Source organism: Acomys minous (assembly GCF_964271855.1).
Source record: "Acomys minous genome assembly, chromosome: 15".
Taxonomy (NCBI): Eukaryota; Metazoa; Chordata; class Mammalia; order Rodentia; family Muridae; genus Acomys; species Acomys minous.
Genome location: NC_140497.1, coordinates 97,723,532 through 97,742,526, shown reverse-complemented (window position 1 = coordinate 97,742,526; position 18,995 = coordinate 97,723,532). Strand labels below are relative to the sequence as shown.

At 42.7% G+C, this 18,995-nt stretch overlaps 1 protein-coding gene across 3 annotated transcripts; it reads left to right on the top strand.

The window, feature by feature from the left end:
• Window positions 1–9,722, top strand: GPR75 (G protein-coupled receptor 75). Of its 3 annotated transcripts, XM_084760093.1 has the most exons (3): window positions 34–164; window positions 943–1,023; window positions 5,219–9,722. In XM_084760093.1, exon 3 carries the CDS (start codon window positions 5,336–5,338, stop codon window positions 6,956–6,958), a length of 1,623 nt encoding a protein of 540 aa, XP_084616219.1. In that variant the 5' UTR covers window positions 34–164; window positions 943–1,023; window positions 5,219–5,335; the 3' UTR covers window positions 6,959–9,722. The 3 variants fall into 3 exon arrangements, with proteins under 3 accessions (XP_084616217.1, XP_084616218.1, XP_084616219.1); XM_084760091.1 differs by lacking the exon at window positions 943–1,023 and having other exon boundaries at window positions 1–164; window positions 5,306–9,722; XM_084760092.1 differs by lacking the exon at window positions 943–1,023 and having other exon boundaries at window positions 31–164.
• Window positions 9,723–18,995: the final 9,273 nt, after the last annotated feature.

Sequence of the window (18,995 nt, the reverse complement as noted above, 5' to 3'; positions counted from 1 at the left end):
TGTCTGCGCCTCCCGCCCGGCTCGCCTAGGCTCCCGGGATGCGCGGAGGCGGCGGCAGCGAAGGCCATGATGCTTCTAGCCCGGCAGCATCCGGGCCGCTGGGCGCAAATGGGGTCGCTCCTGCGACATGGAGGAGGAAGGGCGATGCTGCAGCCAGCTGGCAGGTGAGAGGTGGTCAGAACAGAGCAGCGGGATCCCACCCAGACTGAGGCAAGCGGGAGCGGGGAGCAAGCTGAGCTTGGCCTGGCCTGGCAGGGTGCGCACCTGTCTTCCTGTGCAGCTTGGTGAAAGCTCTTAAGCTCAGATGGCCCACAAGCCCACTGCTCGCATCCAGGCTGAGTTCAAGCATCCCTGGATTGGCCTAGGCTTGTCTTTCCTTCAATTCTAGGGACCCCCCCCCCCACTATTGCCAATCAGTGTTGGTGGTAAACCTGCAGTCCCCCACTCCTTTAGTCGTTAGCTCACGGTGCTCCACAGCCTCCCCATTCCTTCGCCCAAGTCTCACCCCAACATCTACTGGCAGCCTTGGGGTAGTTCAGGTAGTTAGAAAGGTTTGGGATATCGTACTGACCTTGGGCAAGTTATTTACCCTCTCTGAGGCTTTCTAGATCCCTTCAAATCAGTGGGAATGGGACAGAACTTTGTTCTCTGTGAGGACTGGGCTCAGAAAATACCTGCCATGACGAAACTCGACACTTCCTGGAGGTGGGATAAACTGGAATAATTCAGGTCATGAGTTACTTGTCGGGCTTATTAAAGTCCTAACATGTGCTTCAAAAATTAAAACAACAAAAAGTATTGGAAACCCATCACACCTTTTTCTTCCTCCCTCTCTCCCTTCCTCCCTCCCTTCCTTCTTCCTTCCTTCTTTCCTTCTTCCTTCTTCCTTCCTTCCTTCTTCCTTCCTTCTTCCTTCCTTCTTCCTTCCTTCCTTCCTTCCAGGACAGGGATCTTGATGTGTAGCACAGGATGGCTTCCAAGGAGGTTATCTTGCTTTGTCCTCATGAGAGCCTGGAATTACAGGTTTGTGCCACCACATCCAGCTTTCCACACATTCTTTTTTGTTTGTTTGTTTTCCAGCAGAGTCTCACTATGTAGCCTTGGCTGGCCTGGAGCTTGCTATGGGAATCAGGCTGATCTTGAACTCAGAAATCTGCTTCCTTCTGTCTCTTGAGCACTGAGATTAAAGGCCTATACCACAACCAGAATCATCATCATCATCATTTTCTTCTTTTTCTTCTTCTTCTTCATCAGGGATAACTTTATTTTAATTTAAATTTATTTTTAAAAACCTGTTCACTTTACCTTTCAGTCATAGGCCCTTCCCTTGTCTCCTTCTGGCCACACCCTCCTCCCCACACCGAATCTTTTTTTAAAATATATTTTATTAATTTATTCATATTACATCTCAATTGTTATCCCATCCCTTCTACCCTCTCATTCCTCCCTCCCTTCCATTTTCCCCTTACTCCCCTCCCCTATGACTGTGAATGAGACGGACCTCCTCCCCCTGTATATGCTCATAGGGTATCAAGTCTCTTCTTGGTAGCCTGCTATCCTACCTCTGAGTGCCACCAGGCCTCCCCATCAAGGGGATGCCCACACCGAATCTTAATAAGAGTTGACACTGTGCAGCATATTTGGAGTTCCTGGTTCTTGGGTTCTAGCTACTTCAGCACCCTTCCTTAACTGTAGTCAAATGTATGTGAATTCATTTTGAGAAAAGTCTCATTATTTGTATGTAGTCCAGAGTAGGAACTTGTATAATTCTGCTGGGTTTTTAATTCATGATCTCTTGATTCAACTTCCCCAGATAAGTGTTACTGCTCATTCTGTCTTAACTGGTGTTCTGAGCTGGGGAAATGGCCCAGCAGTAAAGACCTTTGCCACAAATCTTGAGAACTCATATGATGGAAGCAGAAAACCAATTTCCACAAATTATCCTCAGAACTCCACATGCATGCCTGTCATTGGGTTTTTATTTCTGTGACACTGTGACCAAAGCCAGAGAGGTTTGTTTTACCTTACAATTTATAGCACATCATACAAGAAAGCCAGGGCAGGAATTTAAAGCAGGAACGGATGCAGATATCATAGAAGGCGGTTGCCTACTGACTTTGTTTGTTTGTTTGTTTGCTCAGCTTGTTTTCTTATAGTACCCAGAACCACCACCCTCCCAGGAGTACAACCACTCAGTGAGCTGGGCCATCCCACATGATTCAAATCAAGAAAATGTACCACAAGCTTGCTCACCATCTGGAGGGGTGTTATCTCAATGGAGGTTTCTTCCTCCAAAATGACCCTAGCTCGTGTCATGTTGACATAGAACTAGCAAGCACAATGTAATAATACAGTACACATGTACACTAAATAGATAGATATAATAATAAATACATCAGAAGTTGGTATTTTAACAAAATCATTCTTATATGACTTTTAAAGTCTTTTAGGATCTGTCTATAACCCCAGAGATAAAAAGTAACTTGTATACATGCATTGGAAATAACATGTAATGTTTAGGAATAGTTAACCACTGACTTTGCTCCAAAACACTGAATACATATGTACACACACACACACACAAATTCTTTGTGGTTGTGTTTGTTTTTTGAGACAGCCCTAGCTGTCCTGGATTTCAGTTTGTAGACCATGCTGGCCTTGAATTTCCAGAGATTCCCCCTGCCTCTGCTTCCCAAGTGCTGGGATTATAGGCATGGGCCACGAAGAGTTTGTATTGAGTTCTGGGTTGACTTTCTCTCCAGTTCCTTTATTATTTTTGAAGTTTTGTGTTCCAGGGGATTTTACCTGGGACCAAGATTTTAATACTTAGTAGGATTGTTTTGATAGTGAAGTAGTTTGATATCTTATATAAAGCATTGAGTATGAAAGCATACCATGTAATAGCCACCCAATAAGTGACAGCTGTTATAATTTAGCTTTGACCTAAGGATCCTTTCCTGAGTGTGTATGTGTGTGATAGAATGTGGGTTTTGAGGAGCAACTGCTTAGTTCATATGGAAGCTCTGCCACCTTGCTGAGTGATCTCTCTGAGTTTCCTTACCTTCAAAATGGCCATAGAGAGATTTTGGTGGTCTTTATTTCTCTGTTTCTGCCTCTGTCTCTGTTTCTATCTCTCTCTGTCTCTATCTCTGTGTGTGTCTCTGTCTTTCACTTTCTCTCTCTCTCTCTCTCTCTCTCTCTCTCTCTCTCTCTCTCTCTCTCTCTCTGTCAGTTTTTCAAGTCAGGGTTTCTCTGTGTAGCCTTGGCTGCCCTTGACTCACTTTGTAGACCAGGCTGGCCTTGAACTCACAAAGATCCACCTGCCTCTGCCTCCCAGTGTGCTGGGATTACAGGCATATGCCACCATTTATTTCTCTAAGCATCTTGATTCCAAGCTCTTCATTTCTATAATTTCCCTGGACCAAATTTCTGCTACTCTAGTACCGCTCGCTTTCCATTCCTCCTCAGATGGGGTTTTTCTTCTTCCCTTTTCATAAATTAATTCCAAGGAGCACTTTTTTACCAACAGTAAAATGCTGTCTTTTTTTTTTTCTCTCATGGTAACAATATCAAAAAGATTCACAAGCATACAGTCTTACTAGAAATGGTAAGAGCTCTCCATTATTATTTAATCATTCACAAGCAGATATTCTCTCTCCTGTATCTTAGTTTAAAGAAAATTTATTTTACAGAAAAGTTGGTATCATGTGGCAGTGAAGAAATTTAGCACAGTGTGAGTTCTGCAGCCCATGACCACTGCAGCAGCAGCAGCAGCAGCAGCAGCAGAGGCTGCTCTGTCTTAATGAGGGGCAGGGTGGTCATATGGCTCTCCCAGAACTGAGAACTGATGTGCCTGATTCTCACTGCCAAGCCTGTACCTGTGGTTAAGTGCTGAGAGGCTGCTGTTCTAGGCAGTCCATGTGTCCACAGCCCCTGATCCAGCAGCTAAGGGGTCAGCCCTGTGGGCCTCTGGGACTCAGCTCTAGCTGACAGGCTAACTATCCCAAACATGGGCACTAGACCTTCCCAGTGCCACATTTTCATGCCTGCAATGTTAGATTAAAGCAAATGTTTTCCAGTTGTCAAGATCAAAGCACTAAATGTTATCTGTCCTTCTAAATCTTTCTTTTGGAGAGGCCACATACATTTTTGGGGTTGGAAATAGTGAAGATTGGTATAAATGTATATTACATTTCCTTGCATAAGAGATAAAAATGATTATATAAAGAAGGGAACGGAAGGTTAGTATTTTAGGGTACCAGGTGCTTCCTAATCAATCATCTATGTGCATTAAGCAGCTAGCACAATCCTGGCTATACATGTAGATAATGTAAGTTAAGTAAGTGAATGCAGAATCATAATTCCTATTTGATGGTGAGGATATTTCTGTTGTAATATTAATAACACTTAGAGTTCAAATAGTGGTGCTTTTTAAGTTTTGCTTCATTTTAAAGTGTGTGTGTGTGTGTGTGTGTGTGTGTGTGTGTGTGTGTGTGTGTGTATACGTACATGTGCGCATTTGCTTGCTTGCTGGTGATCCAACACAAAGCCTGTATGCTAGACAGGTCTACATCTTCAGATCCCAAAGGGTTGCTTTGTACCTCAAAAATTACAAATATAATCTCAGACACCTGTTGTTAGTTTATTTTTTCTTCTTTTTCCTTAAAATGTAGTCCCACATGAATTTTTCTTTTCCAAAGGAGGGTTTTCAATTGACCAAGAACTTAACTCTCAAACTAAGAAAAGAAATAAATGCTGGGAAATATTTTTTTTCCTTAGAGGAAAAACAGGGTTTGTGGTTGGTTTCTGAGCACTTATTGAAGGGCCACATTGTATATCAACAATACCCTCCTCTGTTTGAATTCCAGGCACATCCTGTTTCTTGCCTTCTGTTGCAGAGACCTGTGCTCCATTTTCCCTGTTCCTCGCCTTTCACCCAGCTGGCTTCTCCTCACCAAAGCTCCCTTCACCATTTCTCAGCCTCTGCCCCAGATAGATTCAGTACCCCTTGTTCCTGGCTGTAGTCCCTGCAACCACACAGATCCTCCTCCCAGGAAAAGATCATGGACTTCCAAAGAAGAGGTCATGTTCCTGTGTGTCTCCAGTGCCTGGTTTCCATGCCTTTTCTGTGTTAGACTTTGTGACATGCTTCTGTAAAACAATGCAATTGCCAGCTCACTAATCCCTTTCTGTCTCTGGGTATACTTTTTTTGTGCAGGCTTATCTTCTTTGGCCCTCTTTTGACGTGTGTCCCATGTCTGTGAGCTGAGTTCCTGACTCTTCCTGCTGATTTTTTTCTTTTGAGAATACGAGGAAGAGACACCTCTCTTTGAAGATGAACTCAAGTGGCCCGCTTCAGAATGCTCCCAACGCCACCCTGCTGTACATGCCTCCGTCGCGGGCAGGAAACGGCACTTCTCTCCAGGAGGACCTTCAAGATTTTATCCACACAGCCACCTTGGTGACCTGCACTTTTCTGCTTGCCATCATCTTCTGTTTAGGCTCTTATGGAAACTTCATTGTCTTCTTGTCTTTCTTTGACCCAGCCTTCAGGAAGTTCAGAACCAACTTTGATTTTATGATTCTGAACCTCTCTTTCTGTGATCTCTTCATCTGTGGGGTTACAGCCCCCATGTTCACCTTCGTGCTGTTCTTCAGCTCAGCCAGTAGCATCCCAGATACCCTCTGCTTCACCTTCCACCTTACCAGTTCAGGCTTTGTTATCATGTCCCTCAAGATGGTGGCTGTGATTGCCCTGCACCGGCTCCGCATGGTGATGGGGAAGCAGCCGAATTGTACGGCCTCCTTTTTCTGCATCTTTCTCCTTACCCTGCTTCTCTGGGCCACCAGTTTTACCCTTGCCACCTTGGCTACACTAAGAACCAGTAAGTCCCACCTGTGTCTCCCCATGTCCAGTCTTATGGATGGGGAAGGAAAAGCCATTCTATCTCTGTATGTTGTCGACTTTACCTTCTGTGTTGCTGTGGTGTCTGTCTCTTACATCATGATTGCTCAGACCCTTCGGAAGAATGCTCAAGTCAAAAAGTGCCCCCCTGTGATCACAGTTGATGCTTCCAGACCACAGCCATTCATGGGGGCCTCTGTGAAGGGAGGTGGAGATGCCATGCAGCGCACAATGCCAGCTCTATACAGGAACCAGAATTATAATAAACTGCAGCATAGTCAAACTCATGGACACATTAAGAATCCCAACCAGATGCCAATCCCCTCGGCCAGTCGGCTCCAGCTGGTATCAGCAATCAACCTTTCCACTGCCAAGGATTCTAAAGCGGTCGTCACCTGCGTGATCATTGTCTTGTCGGTGCTGGTGTGCTGTCTTCCTCTGGGGATCTCCCTGGTGCAGCTGGTTCTGTCTGACAACGGGAGCTTCATTCTTTACCAGTTTGAACTGTTTGGATTTACTCTGATATTTTTCAAGTCAGGATTAAATCCGTTTATATATTCTCGGAACAGTGCTGGGCTGAGGAGGAAAGTGCTCTGGTGCCTCCAGTACATTGGCCTGGGCTTTCTCTGCTGCAAACAGAAAACTCGACTTCGAGCCATGGGAAAGGGGAACCTTGAGATAAATAGGAACAAATCTTCTCACCACGAGACAAACTCTGCCTACATGCTGTCTCCAAAACCACAGAAGAAATTCGTGGATCAGGCGTGTGGCCCAAGCCATTCAAAGGAAAGTGTCGCAAGTCCCAAAGTCTCTGGTGGACATCAGCAGTGTGGTCAGGGCAGCTCGACGCCCGTCAACACTCGGATTGAGCCTTACTATAGCATCTATAACAGCACCCCTTCCCGGGAGGAGAGCAGCCCCGGGACATTACAGCCGGTGGACTCTTTTGGGTTTGCCAGTTCGTACATTGCCATGCACTATTACACCACCAACGACCTGATGCAGGAATATGACAGCACATCAGCAAAGCAGATCCCCGTCCCGTCTGTTTAAAGTAACAGGGTCAGAGCATCTGCAGGGATAGTGTTTTTTCCTGAAGTCAGTGGCAAAGCAAACCGTGGGGAGTCAACTGAAGAGCTGACTGTTAGACTTTGTTTTGTCTGAAATACCAGTATTGGGTTTGCTTCATGTTTTCTAGATACTTTCAGATTTGATGTAAAAGTTTATTTCAATCTTTACTCTGATGTGTACCCCAATCTTTTGTACTAAACTTATGAGAAGATGTGAAGAATGATCGTACTGATGAAACCCTTTCAAATCAGCGTTATGGGTCTTTAGATACGCATTGGCTACATTTTTTAAAAGGTTATGAAAAAATGATCTTTCTGAAGTATTATTTTTATAAAAAATGTGGAATTTGGGTGTTTGAAGTACTGAGATAGAAAACAGTGTAATTTTTTGGGTGGCAAGTTGATTTAAATAAAAAACTTAATGTTACAGCAAAAATTAGACATATGTTACCTTTCCTTCTGTCCATGCAGTGTTAGGCACTCCCTTTGTAAAACAGTCACCTAACAATGCGGAGTTTGGTTCTTGTCACCTCCGACTATATACGTTGTTTTGTGTCAATTAAGCAGTTAGCTTTAGGAAGTGTTTTTGGTAGCTACCAGTTAATTGCTGTTTCACAAGACTCTTACTTACAGAATCCTGCACTAGCAGAGTCTTGTACTACAGTAGGGGGCACTGTTCTGAGAGAGCAGACTTGGTGTGTCAGCCTCAGCAGTTTCTGGAAAGCAATGCACATTTTGAACGTGTGTTCAATATTAGCTACATGGGAGGTGTGACTTGGGCTTCCATTCTGTATGAGGACAGTGTTCACAGAGATATTCAGAAATACCCTTTTAATTTAAATATGGGGAAAATTCTCAAGGTAATCTATTAATATTTTCAGATTAAGGTTTTAGGTTTCAGATTAATGGTCTTTTTCTCATTATTATTAATATTTTTTAAGATGCTGGAGGTTGAACCCAGGGTCATGCATGTTAGGCAACCAGTTTACCACTGAACTACATCCCCAGCCACCAAACTAATTGTTTCATATTCTCTCATTAGCCTTAAACTGGAAACGAACAACTATATTATTCTTATACCTGAAACTAATTTTATTAGGTACTCTGATTCCTAATGTAAAAACACTTGGGACATGCTGTTAGGATTTGAACTTACTAGAATTTTGGAACACTCTCTATTAGACCAAAACAGAGTATCTTTATAAACTGTTATGTCCTCCTATCATTCTCAAAGCTCAGAAGAACAAGGAACATAAGGCACTCAGCTCAGAGCACCCGCTCCCAGGCTCGTCCGAACTCCAGGATCACAGGAGATGCTGAGAGGTGGAGTAGCTTCTTGGTCAGAACTGGCCTAGCCTCATATGGCCACAATACCAGCCAGGTCTATTTCAGATACTTAAGTGTGATGACAAGATTTTCAAATTCACCTTTTAGAACTAGCCAGCCTAGTTTTCTCCTCTTCTTCCCTCTTTCCTTTTTCCTTATTCTTGCACCTAAATTTTACAGCACATCCAGTCTCCTTTATTTTGGTAGCTGGATACTTTTTTTGGAAGTCACTTTTGGAGGGGGGAGTTTGAAATAGGTTTTCTCTTGTAGTCCTGGTTGTCATGGACTCACTTTGTAGACCAGGCTGGCCTCGAACTCAGAGACCCACCTGCCTCTGCCTCCCAATTTCTGAGATAAAAGGCGTGTGCCACCACTCTTCCATACTTCAACTGTGTTTTCATAGATTGACTACAACATGGCTTCACTAATACTCCTGTGAGACAGATTTAGTACAGAGATCTTTTCAACAAAGAATTAAAACATCTGACATCCTTTCTCAAAATCATTTGAAGAATTTTGGCAAATAACTATTAAACTTTTGTCTTAATTGAAAATCTAGTATTTAGCCCAGGGAAGCAAATAAGATTTTATTCAGTAACAATATCATTCACACATTTAATGGTCTGTCTCTCTAGGGCTTGGGAGATGGCTCAGAGTTTAAGAGCACTTCTTATTCTTCCAGGGGACCCAGGTCCAATTCTCCTGTGTCCCAGCATGATACACAGACATATATGCAGGCAAAACACCCATGAACATAAAATAAAATTAAATCTTTAAAATATTTGAAAGTTTACATTGATTTTAAAAAAAGGTATACATCTCTTTTGAGGGAAGCAGGCATTTAAAATGTGACTTGACAAAAAGTTATAACAAAATCACTATTTGTAAATTTTTAAATGTTAGCTTTCCTTGTGTGACCTTTGAATTTGAAATTATTTGAGCAGCATAGGGCCCACCTTTGAGAAGTAAAACTTATAGCATAAGACGACGAAGCATGTACATAGAAAGTGTTCAATTTCTTTGTGTTCATCAAAAAATTATTGATTTAATTTGCATGAAATATATAGTGGGCTGGATTCTTGGCTCCATCTTTATATATAGAGATATAAATTGTTTCTTCAAAAACTATATGTGTGTGTCTATAATAGTAAAGTCACCATATTGATATAGACAGACATATATACTTGTATCCTCATAAGGGCTAAAAATTAAAACTCAAAGTAATGTGAATTCGGTTGAATATGATTAGTTTTCAGGTACATTAGGGGTTTTTTTTCTGTTGATGCTTACTGTGTGCAAAGTATGTGTCTCTAAAGCATTTTGAAATAAGTGTTCTTATATCACCCGTTAGGAAAGATTTCTATTTCTGATGTTTAATGCACTTTTAAAATAAGTTTGAAAAATAAAAATACTGAAACTAATTTTAGGGGCTTGGGTTTTGTTTGTTTGTTTGTTTGTTGTTTGCTTGTTTTGTAGCTGTTTTGCCTGGGGATCTGGATGTAGAACCCTGAGTTACCTCCCCAGCACCCTGGCTGCCATGCTTCTCGACATGATGACAATGGAATAAACCTTTAAGCTTGTAAGGCGGCCTCAATGAAATGCCTCCTTTATAGGAGTTGCTCAGGGGCTCTCTTCACAGCTATAGACACCCTAACTAAGGCTAAAATACTCATGTGCAAAGGGTCACTGGGTAGAAGTATGGAGCAGTCCAAGGAGCAGAGCACTTGTCTATCATGTGTAAGGTCCTGGGTTCAGCCCACAGTGCCGGCCTGATGGTTGATGTCTTAGTCAGGGTTTCTATAGCTGTGACACCATGAGCACAGCAGCTCTTATAAAGGGTGGCACTTAATTGAGGCTCCCATTACTGTAGTCTTTGTCTTACCAGGGCCACTGAGTCTTTTATAATCCCTGAATAGTTAGCATAGAAGCAACATTGTTCCCCCAGCGCTAAGCAGAAATGGGAGATCTAAGCCTCTGCTATTTTGTAGGACTACTTCAGCCAGGAGACTGAGGGATTTCTCAAGATGGGACACAGATTTTTCCTTTTTCTTTTTTAATAATTTGTTTAATTTTATTTTGTGTGCATTGGTGTGAGGGCATCAGAGTCATTGGAACTGGAATTACAGTTGTGAGCTGCCGTGTGGGTGCTGGGAATTGAACCCAGGTCCTTTAGAAGATCAGGCAGCGCTCTTAACCACTGAACCATCTCTCCAGCCTGGGACACAGACTTTTCTAATTCTAACAAATCAGCATCAATCACTGCACTTAAGACTTTATAATTATTATCTTGCCATATTAATGATGCTGTCCCTATGCCAGCGGCTCCTGAAATCCCCAATCCTACCAAGACAGAAACTAGGAAAGCAGTTATTAACTCTCTCTGATACAGGCAAAAAGCAAGTGAGAAAATATGCCAGATAGATGTTCAGATATAGAATCGTCTGAGAAGTACATGATTTGGGGACGGGCCTGAGCAACTACACAATATCCTTTTTTAAGCTTTAGAATTTTAGTATGTTCACAGGAGAAAGACCAGGCGCCCTTAGGTGGTACTAAGTAGGTGTGTCTCAAAGCTTGAGTTATGTGAGGGTGATTACATAGATTAGCATATTCTTTCAGGATCATGTTGTTTGGGCAAAGTATACAGGTTCCAGAACCACTTATAGCCCTTAAAGTTAGTTTGGGAGTGTTTTCCAATACACATCTGTGAGTCAGTTGTTCCACTGAAGGGCCAAGTGAATGTCCAAGCAAAGATAGCGTGACAGGATGAGGTTACTTTGGGAAGAGTTTAAAAAGGTGTAGGTGGCCTCTTAGAGCTTTAGGTACAGGCTGTTTCCTATAATTCTAATTTACTTTGTCAGAACCCGTCAGGAGTCTGAAAGGGCCCATAATGGTATTAGTCCTTTCAGACCCTTCAGTGGCTATGGGTGGGGACAGAACCTGAGGTAGGTTGGAAAGGATCCTGGGCCCGACTGGGATTATCAGGGTGGCACATTGGATAAACCTTTGTATAATGAACAAGAGACCCTTGTCTGGCCCAAGGATGTAAAGGCAAAGACCCCAGATCTTCCCATTTTCCGTTCTGCTTGCTTACCGTGAGTGGAATGAATGATGTTCTGTTGGGGTTACATGGACCAGCCCAGCAATTCGGTCTAACGGTCTGCCTGGATACAGTTATCAAGTCTTTAGGCTTGCTACCCAAGGGGCATTTGTTTCACATCCCAGTGCTGCACAAGAAAAATCCTGGGGCCCCAATAGCTGGATGATTCTTTCCCTGGACACACATAAAATTGTGTGTCAACTGATTTGGCCCATAAGCATGGAGGGTTGCAGCCATAACACCTTGAACAGGGCCCATAACCAGTCATTGAACCAGGAGACCCTGAGTATGAATGTCAGGGGCCCTATCTGTTACTGCCTACATCGCATAGGTCAAAGTCAAAGTCTGGGAACCAGGTGCAGGAAGAGGGCTAAGAGTTCTACACCCAGATCCCCAGGCAATAGGAAGAGACAGTGGACAACTAGGTCTTGCTTGAAATTCTGAAACTCCAAAGCCCACTCCTATTTATTTTTCAATTAACCACTGAGCCATCTCTCCAGTTCCTGATATAAAGGTTTTAATAAAGAATTGTCCACATAAAAATAAAGCCCTCACTGTAGGAATTCTGCTGCTGGATCAGTGGCCAGATCAAAACTGGCACCACTGGCTGAGGCCAGATCAAAGACTTATCACTGCCACCCAGACTGCCACCAAGGCCATTGCCATCGCCTCTAGGGACAGTGCTGCTGCTGAGAGACATACACACATTTTCATACACACTCATACACTGCCGCTGCTGCCTTGGTGGCCTGCTGCTGTCTGCTGCTGTCCACTGCTCCCCGCAACCCCGTAACAGACTACCTTCCCCAAGCTGTGGAGTCACCTGCCCCACTCCCAGTCCTTCAGAGGGCCACTAACATTTAAAGTAGTTCACTGCCAGTCCTCCTTGCTGCCTTAGAGCAGTCAGCCCCTCCTTCCCACCCTGAGGCTGCGGAGACTGGGAGAGAAAATGGCTGTGGCTTTTGTCTCTGGCTCAGCGGGAGCTGTCCATGGTGACTACTGCTTCAGTGAACTACTCAATGAAAGCGGACACCTTTCCTGCCTCAGAAAGCCTGCTGCCACCACCATGGGAGCTGTCCAGGATGAAGATGATGAAAACCTTTCCTGATTCAGCCTACTGCCTTCACAATGGACTCTTTGTAAATTTTGAACACATTGTAAACTTTATCATTCCTCAAGGCAGAAAATTGTACAGACCTCTGCCTGAGAAAGCTCCAGCAGCCCAGGACCTCTGCTCCAGATCCCCAGACCTCTGTAACTGCTATCTCCAGCCTCTCAGTAGGATCCATCCCAGATTATGGTAACAAAAACCCAGCAATTCCTGAGTGTCCCTCAGTTAAGGCTTGAAATCCCATTAATCCACACTCTGGAAATCCCTGCCCCCAGAAAGCTCCACCCTTAATAAACCCTATATAAAGGCTGTTGTCTGCCAAGTTCCCTGCTGTCTCCTGGGTGGGTGGGTGGGGAACAGAGGGAGCCACTCCTAGATTCGTCCCTCTGTCTGCTGTGACTCTTTCAGAGGAAGAAGAGGAAGAGGAGGAGGAGAAGAGATGAAGGAGCAGGGCTCAGGCTCCAAGGCTCCTCAGCTCCTCAGGGTTTAGGAGCAATCCATCCCTGGGGGCTGTATCATTTCTGTTGAGAAGGCCTCCTCTCAGAGCTCTGAGGTTCCTGGGCTCCCATGCCTCAGTATACCCTTGGGACACTGTCCCACCTCAGGGCTGGGATACCTTCCCAGCTTTCAGAGTTGTGGATACCCTTCCACCCGACTACCAGAAGGCAGGCCACACCAGCCACACAATGCACACAATGCACACAACAACAACAACACCCACCTTAAAAGGGAATAGGGATAGTTTATTCTAATACCACATGTGAGTGACAACGGCCTAGGAGCACACATTTGTGTTAGCCCAGATTTCATGTTCCAATATAGTGACAGATTCACAGAAGTTTTATAGTGACAGGATAAAGAAAGTTATAAAGTGAAGCACTTTTAAAATATAGTAGTGGAAGCATCAGTTTGGTATAAGTAATGGTGCAGAGAAACTACCTGGTAGCAGAAAGAAAGATTTATTGGGAATCTTAGGCCAAGGGAATCATTAGGCCAAGGCCATGTAAGAGTGGGCAGAGAGAAGAGCAAAATGGTGGAAAAGCAAGAATATTTTATGACAGTCCACCCCACTGACTGTCATATAAAGCATCCTTGCTTTTCCACCATTTTGAGCCAGAGTCTCACTATGTAGGCTGGCTGGCCCAGAGCTCACTATGTAGACAAGGCTGCCTTGACCTCACAGAGTTCTGGGATTAAAGGTATGCACCATCATTCCCTGTGATTATCAAATTTTAAGTGAGCTAACTGTGGACAATAACTTGATCTGTCCTATTATTTTTTAAACTTTTTTAAAAAGTTGTTTTACTTATTTCATGACTATTTTGCCTGCATGTATGGGCAACATGGTGCCCGAGGAAGTAATTGGAAGCTGTAAACCAATGGAATTGGTATTACAGATGGTTGTGAATCATTGTGTGTGTGTTGGGATCCAAACCTGTAAAAGCAACAAATACCACTAAAGTAACAGGGCCCCAAACCTTAGTAGGTCCTGAGACCTTAGCACATGTCCATGATGGAAGTACCATTCACAGGTTGTAAACCTCAACATGTAGAAAGTACCACCTGCCAAAACTAAAACAAAGCCTAATCCATCAAAGACTAGTTCTGGGAAAGTCTCTAAATGTACTAACCTTGCTTTCTGGCTTCTGTATTTCTGCTTCTAGGTAACTTGTCCTTGTTAAATGAAATATGTCAATCCAGGACATTTGTTTTGTTTTGTTTTGCTTAAAAGCTCACCCCAAGAAAGGCTTGGGGCCACACTGGGATCCCAAACACCCAGTGTAGTATGTTAGTTCACAAGCAGATCCACTATCCTGCCTCTAGGTTGCTTATCAATGTCTGGCATCATCACCTGCTGGCAGGTGTGTGCCAAACACACTTCAGCTGCTCATCACAGGTAAAGGACCAACCTGTCACTGCACTCTCCCTCCTTCTCCGCATGTTCCTCTGTCTGTCTCCCTCCCCTTTGTCACTCAGATGATTTCTTCTTTCCCTCTCTCCCTTGCCCTTCTCACAATAAACTTCCTGGCACCGCACCTGTTATGCAGCATGTAATTTATATATCATAACATAGTGTCCAGACAGCTGATACTTTGTATTGACTTAAACCCATCTTCTAGCAGTCTTCTTTGATGAATATACCATGACATTAACTGCTATGCTCTCTCTCCAGTTCTCCTGCCCACTTTGAGACAAGGCCTTGCTGTGTAGCTCTGGGTTGGCCTGCAATTCACAGATCTGCCTGTCTCTGCCTCCTGAATGCTATGTCCTTAAGTTTTATAACACAGTAGGTGGCAGAAGTACCCCACTGAGCTCTTTCTCTCCAGACTGAAGATAATCTTGGCTGGTGTGTGTGTGTGTGTGTGTGTGTGTGTGTGTGTGTGTGTGTGTCCAACCAAAGAAATCATTTGTTCTTTGTCTTCTGGGAGGTTTCTCAAAAAAGTTCTCTGTAATCAAATCTGAAATTTTAGTTATCATATTTAAAAGTCCTTTAGAATGACGAAGGGCTCTCTAACAGGCCCAAGCATGGCAAACATGTCACTGGTAGGTCAAGCCCCCATCTCTTACCCTCTTCCTTGCTAAACTGTTGTATTACATTCTGAAAGTTACCCACCAAGGTTCATTCCCTATTTGGCCACTTCCTTGTGCCTGCTGTGTGTGTGTGTGTGTGTGTGTGTGTGTGTGTGTGTGTCCTCTTATTTTTATTTATCTTTTTTAAAGTCAAATTTTATTATTTATTTTTTACATATACCTGTATATTATTACACATATGTACATATATACAATAAACTACCTACAGAAGGAAGAACCATGAAACAATCAGGAATTATATAAATGTTAAATTCTTAGTGTTTTGGCTATTTGTATTTGGCAGCCTTGAAGGAAACATCTTTCCTATCTTGGTGGGTCTAAAATTCTGAATATAAATCATTATCTCCTACTGAGGGACACTTAGGCTGTTTCCATGTTCTGGCTATTATGAATAAGGCTGCTATGAACATGGTTGAGCAAATTTTCTTGTTGTGTGCTGGAACATCTTCTGGGTATATTCCAAGGAGTGGAATAGCTGGGTCTTGAGGAAGCCCTATTCCCATTTTTCTGAGATAGCACCAGATAGATTTCCAAAGTGGCTGTACTAGTTTGCATTCCCACCAGCAATGAAGGAGTGTTCCTCTCTCCCCACATCCTCGCCAGCATGTGGTGTCGCTTGAATTTTTCATGGATAAAGAAACTGTGGTACATATACACTATGGAATACTACTCAGCTATTAAAAACAAGGAATTCCTGAAATTTGTGGATAAATGGATTGAGCTAGAAATGATCATAATGAGTGAGTTAACCCAGAAGCAGAAAGACTCAAATGGTATATACTCACTTATATCTGCATATTAGCCCAAGGGGCATGTCCCACGAAAGCCTTCACTTACCAGGAAACTGAGACAGAGGGGAGGACACTCTATTGGGACTCTAGATGAGAGAAGCATGGGAGAATGGCAAAGTAGAAGGATCCAGAGGGTCCTAGAAACCTACAAGTAGAACATTATGATAGGCAGATTTGGGCTCAGGGGTCCCGCTCAAACTAAGGCACCAGCCAAGGACAATACAGGCGGTAAACCTTAAACCCCTACCCAGATCTAGCCAATGAACAGAACACTCTCCACAGTAGAGTGGAGAGTGGGATATTACTTTCTCACATACTCTGGTACCTCACCTTTGACCATGTCCCCTGGAGGGGGAGACCTGATGGCACTCAGAGGAAGGACAGCAGGTTACCAAGAAGAGACTTGATACCCTATGAACATATACAGGGGGAGGTAATCCCCCTCAGGAACAGTCATAGGGGAGGGGAATAAGGGGAAAATGGGAGGGAGGGAAGAATGGGAGGATACAAGGAATGGGATAACCATTGAGATGTAACAAGAATAAATTAATAAAGGAGAAAAAAATTAAACTATTAAAGGAAAAAAATCATTATCTCTCATATCTCATCATTATCAACTTAAAACATCTACCTAGACCTAAAAACATCTTAACCCCTAAACAACTAAGCTTAATTGTAAAACTAAACTATCTAGTCTTCAACTCCATCAGAGACTTGAAAAGGAATAAAATTAATTACCTGAGTAAACAGAAAGTGCAGATTAGCAGCTTCCAACATAAAAAAAAGCGACAGAGACAGTTTGCTGCCTGAACAGTCACGCAAAACTCTCTATAACGTTGGAGCATTATCTTCAGCCTTCTGGCCCAATATATTTGACTTACATATCTGTGAGGCAGGAACTATTGAGGACTTGCTTACCCTGTCTTGGCAAAGTTTGGCTGTTGACTTTGCCTGCAACCAAGCTTGCCTATTTTTAGGCAGAATTCTGTCTGTGGTAGAAATGAGGATATTTTGCCCAGTGGCTTGTTCATTCTGTGCATCACGCACACTTTATACACTTATAATTTTAGGACTGAATAATGCTTGTGAGAAATTATATGTTTCAGAAAAAAAGAACCAGACACTGACATTGGATCAGACCCGACAGGATTCATTCCTCTCAGCATGCTGGACACTGACATCCTGCATCCTTCATATTCCAGCACCAAGTACATCAGTTGCTGTTCCGCATCAGAACAGGACAGCTCCCAAGACACCTTTGAAGAAAGTTTCCAATCCCAATTGGTCTAGCATTTCAGATTGTCCCACACAGGACTCTAATTAAGCCTGGAATCTCTCAACATTTAGAAACTGGACCACAAATGCTATTCCTAACTTGTGTAACCATTTCCCCAATTTTATTTGGACCCATACAAAGGTATTATTCATCCCAAATCAGCCAGAAGAAACCTTAAGAGAATGACACCCGATTTCCTTTAAAGGGGGTTTGGGTAAGTTTTTAGTTGCTTTCTTGGGCTATAGAGGGTTATTTTCAATGGATATTGGTTATAAGTTCTTATTGGTCTTATTTAGAGAGAAATCAAGGTTAAACTCAAGAATATCTCTCTTTTCCTTTATCTTTCATTCTTAGGTTTGGATATAGGGTTTGAAAAGAAAGAGGAGGAATATAGAAATATATAGGGAAGACAGAACAAAAAGTAGATTAGTGAATCTACTCCTCAACTTAATGCCTCAATTGTCACTCACAAGGTTATTTTTAACACACTGGATTTTGTATATTAAATGTATTAAAATATATTTAATTTTAGATGCAGTGGTATAAAATTCAAATGTAGGATTACTCTTCACACACATTATATATATTTCTACTCTAATATGTGGTAGTGTACCTATATAGCTCAATTATAATACAAGGTTTACTTCCAATACTTTGAAAATGCTATTGCAGGCTGTTTAGGATAAGTAAGTTATACAAGTTAATTGTTAGTTAATCAAATCATGGACATATCAATTACTAGTCTATTTTTATCACAAAAATATACATCTTAGGTGCAACAGATAGAGATGATTCTGTAGAAAGACAAGGTAAAATAGTTAGATAAGGTCTTTAAAAACCTCAGAGACATACAGAATATGGCAGTTAAAAATGTTTTTTATTATTTTAAAGATTCATTGACAGTGAGACAGGCTAACTCCTGGCAACACCCAGCCTACCTCAAAGAAGATGAAGAGCATCAAAGAACCTCCTTATGGAGATGCATCAAATGTGCCTGACTCTTTACTGAAGCCAAGGTTCAATTATAAAAACACCTAGGCCCAGCAATCAAAATCCATTATTTGTCTACTCTGACTGACATATCCAATCAGGATTTACTAACACACCCTACCGCATTTCCCTTTTCTTCTTAAAAACTGTTCATGCAGAGACACCTGCTACTGTCTTTACCTGATTCAGCCCCCCTCCCTCACACACACACACACACACACACACACACACAAACACACACACACACACACATTCCCTCTGAGGTAGATAAAATCTATTTATAATGAGAATTTTGTGTATGTTTGTGTTCTGTGACAACTCTAAGGCTCCCTTAAATAGTGTGTCAGCTACGAAGATGGATGAGTGAGTAAAGGTGGTTGGCAAGCCTGATGACTTGATTTTAATCCGTGGAACACATGGTGGTTGTAGTCCTTCAAATTGACCTCTGACCTCTACACAGGCACCATGACACACACATTTCACACATGTGCACAAAAATACACATACACATGACTACACACACACACTAAAATGTAAAAGTAAGGTGTCTCCCCTTCCTCCTTTTGACAGGGTTTCTCTGTGTAGCCTTGGCTGTTCTGGACTCACTCTGTAGACCAGGCTGGCCTTGAACTCACAGAGCCACCTGCCTCTGCCTCCCTGAGTGCTGGGATTTCAGGTGTGTGCTGCCACTGTTTGCACCACCACCTTGCTGTGTCCCTTTTTAATAGAGAAGTCTCTTTTTTTTTCTTAATATTTTGATAGGACACCAAGTAGTTAATTTATAAGGAGTTTAAAATGGATTAAAGCTTTAGTTAATTTTCACCATTTATACAA

Excerpts from the sequence above, each read along its gene's own strand:
- GPR75 (XM_084760091.1), top strand. The coding sequence starts at position 39 with ATGCGCGGAGGCGGCGGCAGCGAAGGCCATGATGCTTCTAGCCCGGCA. Across the intron at positions 165-5,305 it reads ATGCTGCAGCCAGCTGGCAG|AATACGAGGAAGAGACACCT; the intron begins GTGAGAGGTGGT and ends TTTTCTTTTGAG.